This window comes from Echinops telfairi, unplaced genomic scaffold (assembly GCF_000313985.2).
Source record: "Echinops telfairi isolate 266 unplaced genomic scaffold, ASM31398v2 ScPeMD7_7400;HRSCAF=8409, whole genome shotgun sequence".
NCBI classification, from domain to species: Eukaryota; Metazoa; Chordata; class Mammalia; order Afrosoricida; family Tenrecidae; genus Echinops; species Echinops telfairi.
This window is the reverse complement of record NW_022111300.1, coordinates 17,651,864-17,673,737: the sequence shown is the minus strand read 5'-3', so window position 1 is coordinate 17,673,737 and position 21,874 is coordinate 17,651,864. Positions and strand designations below refer to the sequence as shown.

Sequence of the window (21,874 nt, the reverse complement as noted above, 5' to 3'; positions counted from 1 at the left end):
TTAGGCACTGCATGAAGCCATTCTGCTCTGGCCTACCCGGTCACTCTCGGTTGATACTGACTTGACAGCGGTGGATATGGTTTTGGTTTACAGATTTTATTAAACAAACACGGATGAATGATCGTTCTAATAGGCATTGTAACATTCAAAGATGAATGAGACAGATACTTCTGTCTAATAATTCGTCAACTAGTTAGTCAAAAATTAGGAATAAATCATTATCATGTGGTACAGATCAATGTATGCGGTGGGTCACTCTATTGTCTTGTATCAGCTTCATATAAAGTTTATGCAACGAGAGTGGGCGAAGGTCTTAATTACATGTGAGGTATGCCTGTATGGATGGAATGAGATAGGAGTTAGTACTTGAACAACAAGTACGATTTGGACAGAAAACCACAGGCAGTAAGAGAATGCCAAGAAGGCAGAATAACCTGAAGGAAAAAGCTTGGTGTTTGAAATGCTGTTTACGACCATTGATTGCACGATGAACCCGTCTTCTCCTGCAGAGATTTACAAAGCCTCAGTGGGCCCATGCAGGCTCAGGATGAGTCAGAATTGACGCAATAACAGTGAGATATTTTTAATGCGGACATTACACCAATATGTCTGCATTACAAGTGATTCAGTAGAATAGTTATGACACTTTTTACAGGAGACAAACTCCAGGGTAATTTTTCCCCCTAATAGAATTAGATAGATGCAATTGAATACAGAAATAAAAAAAATATTGATTGAAGGCTTACTCAATTTAAGGCACTCTGCTAGTTATTTCTGGGATTACTAAGTTGAAGGCCCTGTCCTGAGGACAATTTAAACTGCTGCCGTTTTGAGATTCTTGACTGAACAAAATTATGGAAGTGTTAGCCTTTGTTGGATTATAAGAAAGAAGGGTTCCTACTTCTGTATGAGGAGAAAAAAGGGGGCTGGTAGGAAGGCTGCATAATGTCGACAGCATCTCGACGTGATGATGGTGATAAGGACAGTGGTGCTGTTGATAATGAAAGTGTTGAGGGTGGTGATCGTGATGAGGAGGAGGGTGGCGCTGGCTATGGATACACTTCTGAATGCTGTTCATGAAGATGGAACCTATTAAGAAATAAAATAGAGTAGTACAATTGATGAAATTCAAAACACAGAAAAAGTGCCCCTCCGGGCGGTTTGAGGGAGAAGACGTGAGGGTTAGAGACCGGCGACAGTTATTGATGTTTCCTCTCCAGGACAGCAGAGTGGTCATCCCTTTCCCTCCAGCTTTGTACGAGCAGTAAGACACAACGGTGACTGGAGATTTAGGGGGGAGCATTTTTGGTAGATGATGAGGGATCCCTGAAGATTTCAATTAGGCAAGAACACGATTACATTTGTCCTTAATGAAAATGAACCTGTCTCCTCATTGCGAGGTCGGTTTGAGCAAGAACGTCAGGGCAATGGTAGGAAGATGAGCAGACCAGCATGCAGGATAACCTTGGAGTTTAGTGAAGGTGAGGGCAGTAGGAATAGAAAGGACAAGATAGATGATTAAGACATAAAATGTCGTGATCACTGCAAGGTAATGCAGTGTGTGGATGGGGACGGGGGTGGCGCACGCAGGGGGTGAGTAGTCAGATATAGGAATATTGAACTTGCGGAACAATCGTTATTCTTCTTAGTTATTTGCAGGCGGATTCTGGCTTACGGCAATCTTATTTATAGCACATTAACGCTGCCATCTTCATAATGGCTATGTGTTTGAGGCCACTGACGATCTAGCGGTGTCAGTCCCTCCCATTGAGGGGTTCCTCTCTCCGCTCACTCTCTCCACCTTCAAAGGTGATGTTTTTTTCCACTGATTAGTCTTTCCTGATGACTTATCCAAACCGAATAAGCTGCAATCTCCCCACGCTTGCTTCTAAAGAGCATGCGTGTGTAAAAGAATGGTTATAACAGAGAACTTGTAAGGAGCTGCCTGTAAACGAAGAACTGAATGAACTACAGGCTTCAGTTTTCTCAGTTTCAGTTTGTCCTGACAATGAAGAAATCTGTTTAATTCAAAGCCATTAATCAACACTTCATATGCGCAAACCATACAAGAAGAGTGAAAAAATATTTTGATAGATTTGGAAACAAAAAAGGATTTTAAATATAACATTTGAAGGCAACATACATCATTGTGAAAGAGGAAGAATTTGACATGTAACTTTCAATGTGATTTTATTCAATTTACTATTAACAAGAAATATATGTTTATCACAGAAAAGGACAGAATTCAGTAAAATAGATAAAAGGATCCACAGGTCAATCATTCAAGATAGTCATGATATGTGCATGCATACATATAAATAAATAGAATATTATTTTATATACTTCTTATTAGTACAACAGGGGGAGATCTACCTGTATTATAATGAATGTAATAGTATGTAATTAATTTAGACAATAGAATAGCTTCACTCAACAGTAGCACAGTGTGCTTGGTGGGAGAATAATGAGAAATTATGTACATGGAAAAGAAGATTAAAATCATATCATGTAACATATATCACCCATACCCATGTGATATCTACTTTATTAGTAGGTGAGAAAGTACACTAACTTATACTGCATACTCTCTTAGTTTCAGATACCTCTATGGAAGCTTTTTATAATTTTGCATCTTCTCTGAGTTGCCGGGTTTAAATATGTGAATAGTTTGTCATTCAAGGACACATTCCTGAAGGTTTTTCTCCTTTTCAGCTCTATGGCTATGCAACAACCTCAGATGGGTATGCACCCGAATACCCACTCCCTATCGTCATTGTAATTGAGGATGATAATGACAATGCCCCATATTTTGAAACCAAGCTGACGACCTTTAGTGTGCCTGAAAACTGCAGAGCTGGTAAGTGGACATTTGTGAGGTATTGGGCACTTGAGTGTTTCAATTGTACCATTACATGCTGAGCATTTTGGTATATTTTTATTAAGTACTTACTTCCCCTTTAGAAACTGATGTTACAGGATACCACATTAAGGGTCTTATGATATTCAGAGAAAATTTTGCTAAATGTAGTCATATTTATAAGTTAAGATTTTATGTATTTCCCTTTTGTAACCTGATATAATACTAGCACTGTTCACTTGACTCAGTTCTTTCGGGGGGGAGGGGACGCTGTTTTGAAATCAGTGTCTGGTTTGCATGTACCTACCTAGGACTCTGTAGTATAGGGAGGACAATTCAGTTGTTCCCTTGTGGAAATCAATTATTTAGTATAAAAGGGACGAGCTAGAAAAGAACAGAGACGATGGCAAGGGGGATCATGGATCGACCAAGAACCATTTTGTAGCGATTTTTAAAAGTTTGCTGATTTGTTTTTTTTATTATTATCTAAGGTCATTCGAAAGATTAAGTTTAGGAAAAATCCAAAGGAAAGTGATATCAATTAAGGATATATGAAAGTACATGATAGGGTGTCAAATAATATTTTTACTTCATACACATTTGCAATTCAAAGAGATAGATAGTCTTGGGCCTCGAGTGTTGAGACTCTCGACTCTACCTGTGGAGTTCTGGCATCAGTGCGGCTTCTCTGAGTTCCCTTTATCGAAGAACCAATAGCGATTTGCTTTTCTGACTAAACTTGTAGTCAGTGATAACAATTTTAGGGAAACACTAGACTTTTGCTTCAATTGATTTCCTTAATAATATTATTAACACCATTTTGTAAAGGATTTTTAAATGCTTGATTTTTAAAGATATAACATATTAAGAAAGAATCCTTGGGTAGCACAAATGGTTGAATGTTGGACTACTAGCCACATGGTTGGTTATTCAAGCCAACTGGAAGCATCTTAAAAGTAAGACTTAGTACTGTGCTTTCCAAAGGTCGCAGCATGGGAAACCCTAGAGAGCACAGTTCTACTCTGCGCACACAGGGTCCCCATGAGTTGCAGTCAACTCCGTGGCAACTGACAATAACGTGTAACCCTTTACAGCCCTACAAGATCAAGCATTTTCCAGTCAAATCTCTGCACGCTTACTTTGTTATGCACTTGTAGATGGCAGCTCACATAAAGTTACTCAATAGTGCACCTAAAAGTTCTGAGAGAAGAATGCTGTTTCAGTTCATTTGATTTTTGCTATGTGAAAATGTTTCACACCAAATTTGTAAACTGATAAACAATTTGAGCCTTCGCAAAGAATGTTTAATACATTTTCAAGAACCGGAATGCTATCATGGCTTAAAAATATTTATGGGATTTAATACAACATATGAGTTGTTTTGTTTGACATTGCCTCTCAAAAACTAAAAACACATTTTAAACTAATTTGATGAGCTTTTGACCTAACCTTTCCAGTGATCTAGTTCTTTTGATTATCCCCAAAATGGCACATTCGTATGGTCTCTTCTATTCTGTTGTCACATGTTGCTCTCCCTACAGTAAGTTTTTGCTAAAGTAGTATTTCCAGCACTCTGATTTGGGGACGATTAAGCATGTACAAGGAATCTGTAGGCTGGCACATAACAGTGTCTGAGATATTACACTATGTATCTATTACATACATATCCCGATAAATTAACAGACTTATTAAAAATAAAGGCAAAATCATTGTCATCATATGCAAATCTGTGCTCCTCTTCTAATGAACATGATCAAGTGGGCTATAAAAAGCACAAGATAGATAGAGAAGGAACTACTCAAACATTGTCCGTGACCTGAAATAGTGGTCCATACCGAACCCACTAACATCAAGTTGCTTCTGACTCCTGGCAACCCTGGCGGCCTAGAGAGTCACCCAGTAAGCTCCTAGAGGCAAGGTCAGCAGTTCAAGACCACCAGCCACTCTAGAGGAGAAAAATGATTCTTTCTGCCCTCAGAAACCCACCGGGGCAGTTGTACTCTGCACCACACGCTTCTAGGAGTCAGGTCAGTGGGTGGAGGGGAAGAGTATGGGAACCAAGGTGGGGACACAGGAAAAACAGACCCTTCTCATATACAAAAAGCGAGAATCAACCCCAGAATTCAATGTCAACTTAGGGGCCTGTGGTAAAATGTTAAAGACGTTTGAGAGAACATTTTCACGTTCCCTGATTTGTCTGTAAAACGAAGCTATTTGTGACTTTTGGAGAGGCACCAGGGTCTTGATTTTATTCGTGTTTGTAATTCATTTATATCATTAGTTTAAAATTTTTTCTTATGATATTGATTTATCTAAATAGGCACTTCGGTGGGACAAGTAACTGCCATTGACCATGATGAGCCTGACACCCTACATACTCGTCTGAAATACAAGATCTTACAACAAATCCCAGATCATCCGAGGCATTTCTCTATACATCCAGACACGGGGATCATCACAACAACTACGTCTTTACTGGACAGAGAAGTAATCTTTGGGTCATTTTCTTCCCCAACCACTAATTGTTTTTAAACCAATAGTAAACTGTCAAGTGAAGTGACAATCTAATCACTGGGATCCCCGCTCTCCAAGCATACGTCTTTCTATTTGTTGACTTTGGTTAATGTTGGAACCTAGAGAATGCTATGGTACCTCCAGACATGTTGGGAAGGTACAAGGTATTACAGGAGGTCTCACTTGCGAATATTGTCCTGGTTTGATGTGTTTAAGCTAACATAAGTTTAACTCTTAAAATGTTGTATTAGACAGACTGACTTTTCACCTTATTTTGATGGTTTAATCTCTTGTTCTGTATTTATGGTGCTTGGTTTTGTTCAACATATCATAAAAAGAAATGTTTGCAAAATAACCAGAGTCAGCACAGTAGTGACAGGAATTGCAAGTCATAAGAACTGGAAGTGTTTAGCAGTTCATCTGTCACCTTTTCCGCACAGCATTGTGATACATACCAGCTAATCATGGAAGTTCGAGACATGGGCGGCCAGCCTTTTGGCCTATTTAACACGGGAACCATTACTATTTCCCTTTTGGATGAAAACGACAACTCACCGTACTTCACAGAGGATTCTGTGAGTAGACTTCCCTACCCAGGAACTTACATTTTACTAAAATCAAGAACTTGGTAGCTCTATGAAATCATGACTTTTTGGTATGACTTTCACATACAAATAACATAAGGAGAAAAATATTTCTCTGAATAGATCATGTGAAAAGAAAAACCGGGATGAAATCTAGATTCCTTAAAATCCAATGGCTATCATCCTTCTACAAATTTATTTCCTACCCCTAACAGATTCAGCTTCTTTTTGGAGTAGCCCTGTAGCCATGTTTTTGTTTGTTTGTTTATTTTGGGGTGGGGGAAAAACTGAGATTTAATTTATCCAAAAAAAAGTGAAAATGTTTACTTTCCATTGCCTGCCAGTTAAACAAAAGTCAATGTTTAAATACTGATGTGATCAGTTACCAGTAACAAATGAAACCAAGGTTTGTTGGCACTGTGTGGTAAGCAAAAGGTCAGAGCTTCAAACCTACCAGCTGCTCCATGGGAGAAAAATGAGGCTGCCCACTTCCATAAAGATTTACAGTCTTAGGAACCCTGGGGAGGGTCAGAATTGAAACAATGGAAATGGGCTTAATATCATAACATAAACCATGGATTAAGCCATGCCTGTGCTTCAAAAGGAAGTGATAGACTGTAAATATTATAGGACTTCAGAGTAGAGACAAGTCTGAGGGATGAATGTGAGGGTCAGAATTTTGTCTCAGAGAAGCTGGGTTAGTCTTTGAAGACTGGGTAAGATTGGAAAAAGCAGTGTATTGTGGAAAGAGTTGAGCCATCCATTAAATTTGTAAATTATTTTCCTAACGGTGTGTGCACATTTCTACATAATTTCCCTTTAAATGCAAATTTCAGAGCAGAAATTAAATTTCTAAACCTAAAAATTTATAGTAATAGGAGACCATTGTTTTAGTATTTTACAGAAGTAGAAGAAAACAGAATTGATGTTGAGATTTTACGAATGAACGTGTTTGACAAGGATTTGCCCAACACTCCTCACGCAAAGGCTGTATACACGATCCTACAAGGAAATGAAAATGGGAACTTCAAAATTTCCACAGATCCAAAGACAAATGAAGCAGTCTTGTGTGTTGTCAAGGTAAACAAGCAAGATATTAAAGCAATATTTTAAAGACTATCTAGTATGTTTAGGCATTGGTAGACTAGACTATAGTCTAGCTTGCTGAAAGAATTTGCATTGATTCACATACACTTGTTTCCCTATTATTTTACTTTCATTTCTTCTTTTAGGGGAAAGCCATGGTAGATACAAGACCCAACGTGCTGTATGGGGAGGAAAACCACGGCAGAGAGAGAAGAGTAGTGATCACATGTTAGCCTTAGCAAGTTTCTTAGACAGTCACATTTCTAAAACTCTCGTTTTATAAACGGGGAACACACAATGTAGAGAAATGGAGGAATCACTCTTCGAAATCAAACCTCTTGACTGTTCAACTTTTTTCACATTCGCTATCTATGCTAATGTCTTAGGAAGACCTAGTAGTGCAATGGTTAAGCATTCTACTGCTAACTAGAAAGTTTGATAGCTCGAGCCCACCAGCTGCTCCCAGTGAGAAAGATGAGGCAGTCTGCCTTAATCAAGATTTACAGCCTGGGAAGCCCTCTAGGCGGCTCTACTCTATCCTGAGGGATGTCTATGAGCAGGAATTGACTTGCTGGCAATGTCTCTTTAAGATAGACTCCCCTGTGTTAAATATTCAACCAGGGTTAAGATCAATTACCCTCTGTTTTGAGGAAGCCAGTGCTTTGGATTTTTATTTATTAGAAGAATTACGGTTCTTTTGCGATACATAATTCATTTATGAGTCTTGTGCTCATGGATTCCCCGTTCCTCTCGTTAATGACTTAGAGGCTATGTGTTTTCTTAGACGCTGGCTGCAGACATTGTGTTGTGTTTCCCAACCCGTTTTGGACGATGCTCTTTAACTCTTCTACTGACACTTATTTGTCGACTGTATAATTGTGCATCTAGATTTCTTTCTCTTGCTTCTCCGTCTTTTGTTATCTTTATACATCTTAATTGACCCATTGATAGTCTTTACAAGTTTCATAGGTGCTGCTAAATGAAGTTTATTATACTTGTTGGCTCAAGATACTTAAGAATCTGCACTATTGTGGCCAAATATTGTATGTGCTATCTAATGATTTTACATAATTAACTTGCAGGAACTTTTGCTCTTTTGGTTGTCATTATTATCCCACATGTTAAATGATAAAATTATGAAGATTAGTAGTCACTTTTATTTTGCATTTCTATTAACATTGAAGGAAAAATAATGAAGGGAGGATTCTTTCAGATAAAAGTGAGAAGAAAAATGGGTTGAGTGTTAAAATCGATCATTTTTAAATCATGTTTCTAATTCCAGAAAAACTTTAATTACATTAGCACCAGATTTTCTTAGCATTTAATGTGTAAAAATAATTTTATCATTTGAGCTAAAACTTCCCATTATAAATATAAACCTTCTATAAATAATGACATAGACAGACAGAGAAGAGGTCTCATGGTGCTGTTGGGTAAAAGTTGAGTTGCTAACCCCGAGGTCAGAGATTCAAACTCACCAGCTCCTCCTGGGAAGAAAGACAATTTTCCCTGCTCCCCCCAAGATTTAACACTGGATACCCTCCCTATATAGGATCTCTATTATTCAGAATCAACTCACCAGCAGTGGTTTGGGTTTGGAGCAGGGCGGTTGTATACAGACTAATAAAAATATATTTATTGAACAGCCATTGAACTATGAAATTCAGCGACAAGTTATTTTGCAAGTCGGTGTACTAAACGAAGCACAATTCTCTAAAGCATCAAACGCCCAGACTCCTACAATGTGTACTACAACTGTCACTGTTAAAATTAAAGACAGTGACGAGGGTCCCGAATGCCAGCCACCAGTAAAAACGATTCAGACTAAAGATAGCCTCGCACCTGGGTCAAAACTTTATGGCTACAAAGCAATGGATCCGGAAACACGCAGCAGTGAAGGCTTAAGGTACTATACTTCTCAAAATGTCACTTATTTTTAAGTGTAATGTAAACCTGATTTCAAAGTTAGGCAAGCCCTGTGTGTTTTTCAAAACAATGTTTGTTTGTGTTTTAAAAAAAGACTATGCCCTTTGGATTGTCCTTGGCTTGATCATTTACACTTCATTTCTAAAAATTAGATATATGAAGATGGGAGACGAAGATCACTGGTTTGAAATTAATGAATTATCAGGCGACTTGACAACTCTAAAAACACTGGATAGAGAATCAAAATTTGTAAAAAATGATCAATACAATATTTCAGTGATTGCAAGAGATGCAAGTGAGTACCATTTTCTAAAAATAAAATGTAAATATAGCATTTTTTTCATGCTGGCAATATTTTACTATGAGCTATGAAGTAGAGTCGGATGGCGGGGCTCACCCCTCCCTTGGCTACACTTCTGCATTCAACTGGCATCTTCTTCTCTGTGCCCACAACGCTTCCTCCTCCCTGGGTGTCTTGGAGGGCATTTCCTCTTTCACTTTCTACAGAACAGGGTTTAAGGAAATCTCCTTATTTCCAGGTGACAAGTTAATGCAATTCAATGATATACCCAAGTATCCCCAGATTTTTCAGGAGCATAGGCTTAGATTATTATGATTTTGATTTGCTGAGTCAGAGCAACACACCCACCTCATTGTGTTCAAGGTAAGTTTGCGCTCAACCTTAAAAAAAAGTGATCCCATGGCCTAAAGAAATGATCAAAATGTAACTCTTAAACAAGGCTTTCACTATGTACTACAATCCTGCAAATGAATCCTAGAACATATGTGGTTAAATAGAAACCCCAAAGCAATGCCCTTCAATCGCCGTGAAGAAATGACCAGGAAACCCCTTTGAGCATGCAGCCTCATCAGTAAATCGTAGTTAAATATGTGCCCCCATACGTTTAATATTATGTCTATTTAAACATCCATACCACTATGCTAGTGCACTATATTTGCCATAAGATTATACAAAATAGATATTGATAGAGTATGGTCAAAATATAAATAAAAGGTGCAATATATCATTCTACTACCCAAAGTAATTACACAATCATTTAGGGAAAACAATAATCAGATCGATTTTACTGGCAAAGCCTATGCTTTAATTTAAGGACTTTCCACTGCTTGAATATACATATTCTGAGTGTTCAAAGCAAATTAATTGATGTATTATGATATGGTTTCAAAATACAAATCTTCCTGAGAGTAAACCTAGGTGTGAATATTATCACTTTATTACATGTATAATGACCTTCCTACTTCTTGATACGTTCCACCTGCTTTTAATGCAGTTTTTGCAATAGCTCCAACAGCTCACTGACACTGAGTCCATGCTGACTCATAGCAACCCTATGGTGCTAGGTGCTGTCAAGGGGCTTGGAACGCATAGTGACTGTGCACCACAGAACGAAGCACTGCCTGCTCGGTGCCATCCTCACATTGTTCTTGTGTTTGAGCCACGGTAGCAGCCACGGTGTCCGTCCATTGTGTCAAGGGCTGGACTCTTTTTCACTTCACCGTGACTTCACCAAGCCTGATGTGCTTTTCCAGGGACTCTTGCCTCCTTATCACACGTTCAAAGTATGTGAGATGAAGTGTCACAATCCTTTCCTCTAAGGAGCATTTAGGCAGTACTTCTTCCAAAACAGCGTTATTTGTTCATTTGACAGTCCCTGGTAATTTCAGGCTTCTTCACCTGTACCATAATGTGAATGCAGCGGGTTTTTTTGTCTTCCTTACTCAGTATGTCCAACTTTCACATGCATATGAGGTGATTGAAAGTAACCTTCTTGCTTTAGAACACTTTCAGGAGGTTGTGTGCAGTAGGTTTGCCCAATGGAATTCATTCTTTGATCTCTTAACTCTTGCTTTCACGGTACTGACTGTGGAACCACCCAAGACAAAATCCTTGACAACTTTAATCCTTCAACAATTGATTATGATGTCACTTGTTGATCCAGTTATGAGGATTTTTGCTTTCTTTATTTTGAGTTGAAATCAATATTAAAGGCTGCAATCCTCATCTTCATCAGCAAGTGCTACAAGCCCTCTTTACTTTTAGGAAATAAGGTTGTGTCATATGCAAATCACAGGTTGCTCATAAGCCTCCCTCCAATCCTGATACTGAATCACTCATCATATAACCGAGCTTAAGGACAGATAGAACTGCCTCTTTGAGTTTCCGAGACTGTAAATCTTTACAGGATTTGAAAGTCTCATCTTTCTCCCTTGGAGGGGTTGCTGGTTTCAATCTTGCAATCAGCAGCCCAGTGCATAACCCATTACCTAACCAGGGCTCCTCTCTTTCAAAAAGGTAGGGGTAAAAGCTACTTGCTAAAGAACGGGAAACACAGATGATAAATGTTAATTTTATCACTACTAGGGCGATTTGTTGTTCTTCTATAAATTTAAGTAAATCCAAATTGGTCAAAGAACACAATTATGTGGTCAACAAAGATACATATTTATTCACTTATTTTAAAAATTCTTAAATTCCAAGCACTAGGCAAATTTCCACGGTAACCAGGAATCACAAGACAAGGCTAAATTCTCTCATGGTAATGGTTTAATGATTATCTATTTGGGTTTAGATATTTCCGTGTTATATGAAAGGATACTGTAGTCTCATAAGTGATTCTAATAGTATGAAAATTTTCTTACTCTTAAAAATTAATGTATAGATACCTTCAGAAGTAGAGATGAGTATGTTGCTGCCTGGGTTAAAAGAGAGAGAATTTTCACAGAAATGCAGAGGCTTAATGCAAGGAAAATGAAATACAATTTGGTAAGAAGGAAAGTATGGAGTACAAAAATATAAAAATATAAATGAACATATCCTTGGGTGCTCACGAGGAGCCCTGGTGGCCCTGTGGTTTAAACCCAGCAACTGCTCTGCAGGAAAGAAAGGAGGCAGTCTACTTCGCAGTCAACATTTACAGTCTCCACAGGAGCATGCATTTTGAGCAACTATTTCATAAGAAATGAAATCTAAATTTATCTGCTTACAATGTGTGCTGTAAGCCTTATCCAGAGCTTTGGACAACCAAAAGGTTGACAGTCTCAGAAACGCTGTGAGCCCAGACGAACTTGATGGCAATGGGCTTAGGTTTGGTATTGGTGCGAAAAGACAGTGTCAGTACAATGGTCATACTACAGGGAAAGAAAACGAAAGTCTGACCCGTATGAGTCTATGTCCCAAGGTTACGGGTAACTAGTGTGCTCAAGAAGAAACAGAGATAACGGCATGAAAATTTGTTTGGAAGGCCATATGATATAAATATTTTATTTCAATGAATTTTTATCCATTAGTATACATAGTAATAACTTCTAGCACCCAAATACCTAATAATCCCTTCTATTTACACATGAGCATGTCATTTTGATGTTCATAAATACTTTTCCATTATGTTGTATGTTCATACACATATATTCAATTCATATATGTCTTAAAATGTTGATTGCTAATCAAATCATAGATGCCATACATGTGCTATATATGTGTGTGTGTGTGTCACATATCCATGTATAAGCCACATATATGGCATATTTAATTCTCTCAATGTTTTCCTAGGGAAAAAGACCTCACTACAATTTTAAAAAGTAAAATCAGAGCACACATGCCAATTGATATATAGAGACTATAACTCAATTTCTCTATCAAACTTTCATTTCATTCACTACTAGTTTTCTGGGTTTGGAGTTGTATTCAGAATTATGGACAAATTTTTAGAAATCTCACCCTTTTCTCTTCTATTATGTATTTATCCTCAGAGGAGCCATGCTTTTCTTTCAAGATATTTTAAGCTTGTTCCCATAGAATAATTTCTAAAGAGCTTACACAAATCAATATAAGTAATTGATTAAAAAAGTCACTTTGAACACATTTAAAGGGGCCCTGGTGGTGTAATGGGCTCCTTGATGGGGTGCCAACTACGAGATTAGCAGTTCAAATCCACTAGCAGCTCCGTAGAAGAAAGAAGACTTGGTGTTCGTGTAAAGATTCACAGCCTCGGAACCCACAGATGCATTTATGCTCTGTCCTATGCGGTCGTCACGAGTCTGAAACCACTCAGTGACAGTGCGTGAGGGCTTGGGTTTTGAGAAAATGCCTTTTTCTTTTTTGGTTAGGCAAAAGAAAACACAATTCCTGAAGTTTATTAGCTGATGCAACTTTGGTTATTCTCAAAGTTTCCCTCTCGCAGGACGGAAAAAGTAATTATAGTGGCCTATAGTTTATTAATAGATCGTAAAACAGTCTTTATGATAATTTGACGAACTATTTACAAATTCAGACCTGTGTTCAAAGCTTTGAAAAACAATCTATTTTAATTTCAAGTCATAGCACTTTTGTCTATTATCCTATCACAAATGGTCATATTCAAACATAATTTCTAAATTTTATTCTCTCTAAATACAAATAATGAGACATTATTTTAACTAAGAGTGTTTATTGAGAATTACATGTGAAGAGTGAGACCCATACTAGTGGTAGTGTAGAGATGCGTAATATGATATGTTTTGAGAACATATTAGTTCAATGACAGTATGGTGTGAGTAAAGTTGTTTGTTTATTTAATCAAACTTTTCCAAAGTACAAAATAATATTTGTATTATATTCGATGTCTTACCATTAAGCTTTAAATCTTCCAAGGCATATTGCCAGCCTTTCAAGATGATATGACTTAGATCCTGCTATTACAATGTGCACGGCTTAGAAGGAGAGCCGAGGCATGAGTCGTGTTCTGGGAGGCCACAGGAGAAAAGTGGCTTCAATTGTTGGTAGATGTCGCAGCAATATTTAAGAGGAGGCCACATTTGAGCAGCTTCTGGGAGGTTTGGCCAGACAGAGAGGAGGAGATACACATTCCTGGCAGTGATAACTCTCTCATAAAAGAGAGCTTAGGAGTTTCATTGGGCGGGGGGTGGGTGGGGTGGGTTGTTGTTTTTTATAATGTTACCTACCACTTTATTTCCTAATACGCCTTTCCCCCCTTAATCCATTTACTGTGGTTGAGAATATAGAGAGCAGAGCATCCAGCAGTCTATTGATTTCTGCATGTGCAACTCAGAGACACTGATTACAGTCTTCAAACCACGTTGCTGTTTCCACCCTCCTTTTCGGATTTGTGCCTCCACACTGACATAAACTCACGGCTCCCTGGGTTTCCGGTCTCCTCTTTCCCATGGCTGTTGTCTCTTTGGTCCCGCTCGGATGGTTTTCTGACGCACAGTGCTTCAAGCTAACATTGTTTACTAGTGAAGCTAAGCTTCTGCTTGATTGGAAGAAGATTTTAGGGAATATTTTTAGCTTCAGGTGTAACGAGCAGGTGAAGGAAAAGGTCAGGAGGGGTTGTGATGGTAATGGAGAGAAAGTAGAATCATTGTAGGCTATATATAGATAAGTATAAGCTGTTTATATAGAAAGAACATGTAAGAAATTAGGTTTCTTTTTAAAATTATTGTTGAAAAATATGGGTAACACATTTGCCAATTCAAGACTTTTCAAAAGTACTGTGAAAAGAAACCAACTGCATCAGTCATGTGATAGCCCTCACCAGGCAGCATCCCAGCTTTTCGGTCCCCATGGACAGTCGGTCTGGGCAAGTCAAACCCAGGTATTCCTTTCCCCTTCCCTACCAGCCCTGACGACCACTCGTAAAGGCTGATCTCTGTACACCTGCCTGGTCTGTTTAACACAGTGAGATTATGCACTAATTTTCTTTCTGCGATTAGCTTCTTTCTGATGATTCTGTAATGAAATTCCTGATAACCTCATACTTTCAGGTGGTAAAAAAATGGATCATCTGGTCCAGCCCTCAATCTTCAGGGAAGAGTGAGACGTCATTATTTTGTTCTGGTCGCGAAACCGTTAGAGCAAGTGTGTGCGCCAATCCAAGTTCAGGAATTTAGCAGAAAGCAGGTATCCGTTAATCAAAGCAGAAGGATATTTAATCGAACGAATAACCTATTTGTTATTCCTTTCACAGGTGGAAGGTCTTGCACAGGAACCCTGGTAGTTCTTTTGGAAGATGAAAATGACCACCCACCACAAATTAATAAAGACCTGACAATTTGTCGCCACGATACAGAGTTCGCTGTCCTGGAGCCTTTTGATCTGGATGGGCCTGATAATGGGCCACCGTTTCAATTCCATTTAGATAATTCTGCCAGTAAATTGTGGACGGTGGAATCAAAAGACGGTATGTAGTGAAGCCAAGTGTTGTAGTCAATAGGGATTCGAGAGGACTGCAGGTCTTGACTCTCAGCTTAGTTCATTATAATAAATAAGGACTCAATCGAGGAAATTATTTTAATGAACAGAAAATGAGAAAAAGATAAAACTTTGTTTTTGATCATCATGATTATATTTCTCTTAAGATGTGAAGTATTTTTTAAGAAAACATGAATCTTTGTATAGAATAGCTTTCAAGCAAAATCATTTTTTCTAAGGAATCAGTATCATTTTTAAGACATAAATGCACTATTAGATAATTTTCTTCCATTCTAAGTGTTTCCTCCCCACTCCCCTCCCCCAAGACTACAAAGGAAAAATAATATTGTAACTGAAAAGTCATCGGAGAGGATATCAGTAGTGGTTGTGCAACAGAAAGAGTATAAACAATGGCACTGAACTAGACATGTAGAAGTTGTGGAATTTGATAATGCTTTGTTGTGAATATTTTTGGAAAAAATGAAAAAAAAGCATAACATGGATGGATAACAAAGAGTACAGGGAAAAAGAAATGTTCCCGAATGGATTGTGGTAAAGATTGTACAGCTCGTCTTGATATGGTGGAACTATTGAGCAATATGATATGTGGATAAAATGCCAATAAAATTGTTTAAGCAAGGTCATATTAATATACATTCATTCTGTCTTTCTCTCTTTAGGCAAAACTGCCATTCTTCGTGAACGCAATCCCCTTAGTTATAACTATTATTCTGTGCCTATCCAAATAAAAGATAGACATGGTTTGTCTGCAAAACATGTCTTATCTGTAAGAGTGTGTGACTGCACAACAGCATCGGAATGTACAATGAGATACAAACAGGAGAGAGACATTGAGATGTCAAATGTTATACTTGGAAAATGGGCTATTCTTGCCATGGTGCTGGGTTCTGCATTGTTGTTATGTAAGTTTATTTATTTATAATGCATTTGCTGAACTTATTTTTTAGCTATATATTTTTTTTAATTTGGTTGATTCTTTTTATCAATGATATTTACGGCTTTTAAACCTAATGAATATTGTACCTACTGTGTGATTGGAAGGACCCCTGACATGTTGGGCTGCCAGCCACAAGGTCAGCAGTTCAAATCCACCAGCTACTCCACGGGAGAAAAATGATGCTTTCTATTCCCTTAAAGCTCTACAGCCTCAGAAACACACAGGGGCAGTTCTGCTCTGTTTTATAGTGTCATTAAGAGTCAGAATTCATTTGATGACAGTTACTAACATGGAAGATGTGACTTGGTTTCTGAGTCAAGGAGTCAGGAACACATATACCAGTGAAAACAGAGTGAACTTTGTTATTGCCTCCGTTCTTCCACTAATGAGTTCTGAGATGTTGGCTGAATCATTTGCTCTTCTTTGAGTTCCTATTTCTACATGACAAGTAGAGAAAATATCATAAAAGTTACCACTCATATAAAATATATTTTTTCAATGAGCTAGGTTTGTGTAGGGATTCACAATAACAACAACCAAATTAGTAAAAAATAGGAGTCACTAAGTAACTCCTATATTTGCTTCGAGGCTTATCCTCAATGTTTTAATGAACACACACAAAAAGCGGTTTAACTAAACCAGAAGAAAACTGGGAAAGGGCCGTCTGTTGGGCCACTTTGAAAGATAATTCATGCAAAGGTCACTGTGATCTTCCATCTGCGGACTGTCATTTGCTGTTACAAAAGAAATGGAAAGCATGGCTGGAGAAGTTTTTATAATTTGATGCCATAGAACGCATTTGCATTTCCAAACGTTACCTATAGTCTTTACCGTATCCTAGCAGGAGCCCTGGTGGGGCTGCTAAGTAAGTGGTGAGCTGCCACCACCAAGTTAACATTTTCAGCCAGGGAACAGCTATCCCAGGAGATGAGACTGGCTTGCCCCATAAAGAGGTACAGTCTCAGACACCCTATATGGAGTCACTATGAATCAGAACTGTCTTGTTGGCTGTGGATTTGCCTGATAGTTGTTGTTTAATTCACTGATTTGAGCTTTCTACATGAATTAGATGTTCCCCTTAGCATTGCAGTCATTGATGCACACTCTCTACGCTGGATATTGTTTTCTATGGAAACAATGTTGTCCCTGTTTGCATTTATGCATAATGATTTTTTGTGGCTATAAACCTACTAAAGTGTGTGCTATATAGTTTTATTTTATTTCATTTGAGATATAATTTTAACTATCACTAATATCAGCTTGCAGCATGCCTTACTCAGGACTAGAGCATTAGAGCATGGGCTAAAATGTATGCAGGACAGGGTTGCCTGACAACTTGAACTTGCAACAATGAAGGTTACTATTTCCATGTGAGGAAATAAAAGAAGCACATGAATTTATTCTGGACCTGGGAAGGGAAGCTATCAATAAATTGTGCTCACTCCATCCTTCTTCCATTATATGGGTTTATTATTTGCATAGCCTAGGGACACAATCTCACCAAAAACAGAGATGATTGCTATTTTTGTACAGTTTATAATATTACGTTTAAAAAATATTGACCTAAAGTGTTCTTAATTAATTAAAACAGTTTTACAAAGTCCTTTGGAGAAACTTTAGAAAATCACACAATTCAAACACTTTAATGTATTACTGCAAAAGGGAAAAAAAGCAGCCATCTTAATTCAATCTTTTCTTATATTTTAGGTATTCTGTTTACATGTTTTTGTGTTACTACTAAGAGGACAGTAAAAAAATGCTTTCCAGAAGATGTAGCCCAGCAAAATTTAATTGTGTCAAATACTGAAGGACCTGGAGAAGAAGTGATGGTAACTTGAATTTAATTTTCCTTTGTATTACTTAGTGATCCACTGGTGATAGTTTGATATAGCATCATCATCGTCATCATAACTAATAAATTTATTGAAGGACTTTGGGTTACACTTTGAGCAGCTTACGCCATGGAGAACTATGGGCCTGTCCACTCCAGTAAAGATTTATAACCTCAAAACCCCAAAGGGCCAGTGCTGTCTTACAGGATCTCAGTGAGTTCGTATTGACTTCAGGACCGTGGTGGAGAATGGTCATTCAGGACTTACTGTGTGAAGCAGAGTGCCCAGTGCCCAGCATATGCTAATTTATTTAAATGACACCCTCCTCTGGCGCACTTACTATTATTACCCAAGTTTGATGTAGGGAGAACTGAGAGACGGAGTTGTTAAATGATTTGTGCATGGTAGGATAGAAAGTGAAAGTGTATCATTAGTTTCAATTTGATTCATTCTTTTTAAACCTCTAATTTTTTAGGAGGCGAACATTCGACTCCCCTCACAAACTTCCAACATTTGTGACACAAGCCTGTCTGTTGGTGGCCAGGGAATCAAGACACAGCAAAGTTTTGAAATGGTGAAGGGAGGCTGCACTATGGAGTCCAACCAAGGGGGTGGACACCAAACCTTGGAGTCCTGCAAGGGTGTCGGGCAGGGGGTAACGGACACTGGCAGATACGCATACACGGATTGGCATAGTTTCACCCAACCTCGTCTTGGTGAAGTAAGTTCCAATTTCTTCAATTCATCTTCTCTGAAAGTCTAATCCTATTTGTAAGTCAGGGTTTCCCCAAAGTTCTACTTCTCAAACACCCAGAATTCATATTACCTGCCGGCGTGCCAAGTTAGCATAGATGAGAATGCCAGCCAGGTGCAAACTCACAAAAGAAAATCGCTCGCACGAAGCTCTGTCTTTCCACTCAGGGTGATCAAGCACTGTCTAGGAGTAGCACAGGTGCATGTACTTAGGGAGGAAGAAAAGATGGGCAAAAATAATAATAATAATAAAATAAAATAAATAAAAAAAGAAAAGATGGGCAGTTTCTTCTTCAGAAAGCCTCAGAAAAGCCACCTACAAGGAGGTATTTGTTGTAAGGTGCAGTTCTCAAATGATGCAAATGTGTAATGGAATGACAAATACTCCTGAGTGCTCCTGGGCCCTCTAGATGGTCATCACATTGGGAGTGTAAAGGGTGGCCAGGTTTTTAACTTTTTCTTCTTGATTTTAGCTCCTCCTTCTTATCTTTAAGGTCAGATTAATCGATATAGATAACACAGATTAGCTACAGAGTGGTGAAAGACATAAGAATCGTAATTTACGCTGTTTCTCCGAATGTAAGACGATGCTTCAGAGGTAGACTTCAACTAGGGTTGAAATCTCATGGTCAGATGGGAAGCTCTTCATTAAGTGTGTGATGTGTGCGCAGCTGTAATTTTCATACATGTGTTCACTAGGACCATATATTTATTTGCTATATTTTAAGAATGAATATAAATCAGACCAATCATGTGCATTTTTTATATGTAGGAATCCATTAGAGGACACACTCTGATTAAAAATTAAACAATAAAAGGTAAATCAAAGACATTATTTTTATGCTAATATGTTTAGGTGTTTTTAAAAAATAATAATAAAATGTGCTCTTTTTTTGGTACAGAAGGTGTATCTGTGTGGACAAGCGGAGGAGCAGAAACATTCCGAAGACTACCTTCGTTCATACAACTATGAGGGAAAAGGGTCCCTGGCTGGTTCCGTAGGCTGCTGCAGTGACCGGCAGGACGAAGAGGGGCTTGAGTTTCTTGATCATCTGGAACCCAAATTTAGGACATTAGCCACGGCAGTAAAGCAGTAAAGGTGTCTTTTAATAGAGCAACATCTGTAAGTGGGAAGTAGGGAGTTCACTGAATGCGAAATGCTAGCGGCATCTGCTAGCATTTCCTGTTTTGGGGAAGCAGACTTCAAGTCGTGACTAGATAAGGCTTATATAAACGGGGGACTCCCCTTACATTTTCTTGTTTGGTGCAACTTCAGTGTTTTCTAGAAATAAAGGTTTCATTTAATTTCCTTTTAAATGTATATATATATATTCCATCTTAGGAGTAGCTACTCTGCCATCTTGCACCTCCTACCTGAAGACTCAGGAAGCTTTCTTAAGGCTGTCTCTGCTATTCTTGTAACTCCTACTTGAAAATTTATGGCACTACGTTTGCTGTGGCAGCGTATGTGGGAGAGCTGGGTGTTGTGGAGGTGAACAAAAAGTGAATGTTCCTTTCAGACAAGCAAATGAAATATTTTCCTCAAAGCTTAAGGGGAAAATTATTCCTTTGGTGCCAGAAAATTGCTTCCTTTCTAGCTGAGTGGGCCTGAATTGAAGGAGTTCTCAGTATTTTTAGGTAGACGTTTTGCTTTAGTAAAAGAACATACTTCCTCACTACATTTGTCACCCTTTGGAGATGTTCCCAGTACTGCTTACCTTTTCAAGGATCCTCCAGAGCTCAGGTCTTGGATCACTGCCATTGTGAGTCAAATAATTTATTTTGGTAATGCTATATCTATTGTCTGATTTACGCGATGAAAATGAAAATGACACTAATTTTGATGTTTGAGAGTATAATTTTATTGTGAACTTAGAAATCAATCATAATAGCACCATAAGTTATTTCCTAGAATGTAGGTGAAGAATATTTTCTGAACAATTAAAATATGTCATTAGCCAAACATTAACCTTAATGTGTCCGTGCAGGCCTTAATCTTTCTCACCTGCTTGCTTATGTGTGGACGAGGCAGTTTATATCAAGACGTAAAGTGTTGTCAATTGGCAAAGCTAGATTTATCTGTCAACAAGAGAAGACACTATGAAAGCATTAACGAATACTGGAAGATGTGGGGAATTCATTTGTATTAATCAAAGTTGGCTATTTAAAATGCTTTCAAAATACCATTAAAATGTATTTCTATAGTAGAAGTCTGTCTCTTAACTTGTTCAAGCAATTTAAACTTATTCTCTACTTAAATACAAAATAAAAATGCTAATTTTATGATGAATAAAATTCACCAGACTGTTTATAAATTCCAAAAGATATAATGTTTATCAAGAAAACATTGTATTTTATGGACTTATTTTGTGGAAATTAATTATCTACCAATCCATTGCCAATAATTACTATGACTTTTTTTTCTGTACTTAAGACAAGGATAAGTGGGGAAAGCACAATGAATTTTTCTTTATCTTGATTCAATCTCAAACTATTTCATGTGAAGAAATTTCATGGGAACACCAACGTAGAAGAAAATTGATATAATTTTTATAAATGTGCTTCATTAAACATTTCCTTAAACTCACTGTGCTTTTAAATCTCTCTTAAACTTATTTAAAATATTTTCTAGAAGTTGATATCTCAGCATCGGTTTACTTGCAGAAAATGTATGCTGTACTATTTGGAAAATGTTCAAAATGTTTTAGGGATGAGGAATTTTATGATTACAGTAAAGTAATACAAAGTCCTTTTTTTATAGTTTGTGATGAAAGTTCTGTACTCCATGAAAACCCTGTATGAAATTAGAGTAATGAAACAACCCACACATTGCTTCATTTTTCGAATCCTTTCTATCCAATTTTCTAATCAATCTGAAGCACTGTAATATTTGGCCACACGGGAACCATTGACTTTGCCCTTGTCCTTCAATGGGGGAAAGCAAAGAGAAGCAGAGCATGAGATCTATGACTTACTGAGAATACATAGACCCTTGCCATGAAGTGAAATCCAACTCACAGTGATGCTGGATGGGGTTCCCAAGACTGTACGTCTTAACGGGAGTGGACGGCCGCTGCTGCATTCTGCTGCAGAGTGCGTGGTGGCTTTCAACTCCAACCTTGTGCTTAGGAGCCCCACTCTCTCACTGCA

General features: G+C 38.0%; 1 protein-coding gene across 1 annotated transcript in view; it reads left to right on the top strand.

Annotated features, from left to right (window-relative positions):
- DSC1 (desmocollin 1) overlaps positions 1 to 21,306 on the top strand; it is a 42,720-nt gene extending 21,414 nt beyond the window's left edge. The window contains exons 6-16 of the mRNA XM_045296181.1: positions 2,713 to 2,857; positions 5,178 to 5,344; positions 5,812 to 5,946; positions 6,850 to 7,035; positions 8,688 to 8,947; positions 9,120 to 9,262; positions 14,958 to 15,170; positions 15,862 to 16,104; positions 17,847 to 17,968; positions 18,447 to 18,692; positions 19,627 to 21,306. Coding sequence (XP_045152116.1) covers positions 2,713 to 2,857; positions 5,178 to 5,344; positions 5,812 to 5,946; positions 6,850 to 7,035; positions 8,688 to 8,947; positions 9,120 to 9,262; positions 14,958 to 15,170; positions 15,862 to 16,104; positions 17,847 to 17,968; positions 18,447 to 18,692; positions 19,627 to 19,821 — 2,055 coding nt within the window. The 3' untranslated portion in view covers positions 19,822 to 21,306. The remainder of the gene's footprint in view (positions 1 to 2,712; positions 2,858 to 5,177; positions 5,345 to 5,811; positions 5,947 to 6,849; positions 7,036 to 8,687; positions 8,948 to 9,119; positions 9,263 to 14,957; positions 15,171 to 15,861; positions 16,105 to 17,846; positions 17,969 to 18,446; positions 18,693 to 19,626) is intronic.
- The last annotated feature ends 568 nt before the right edge of the window (positions 21,307 to 21,874 follow it).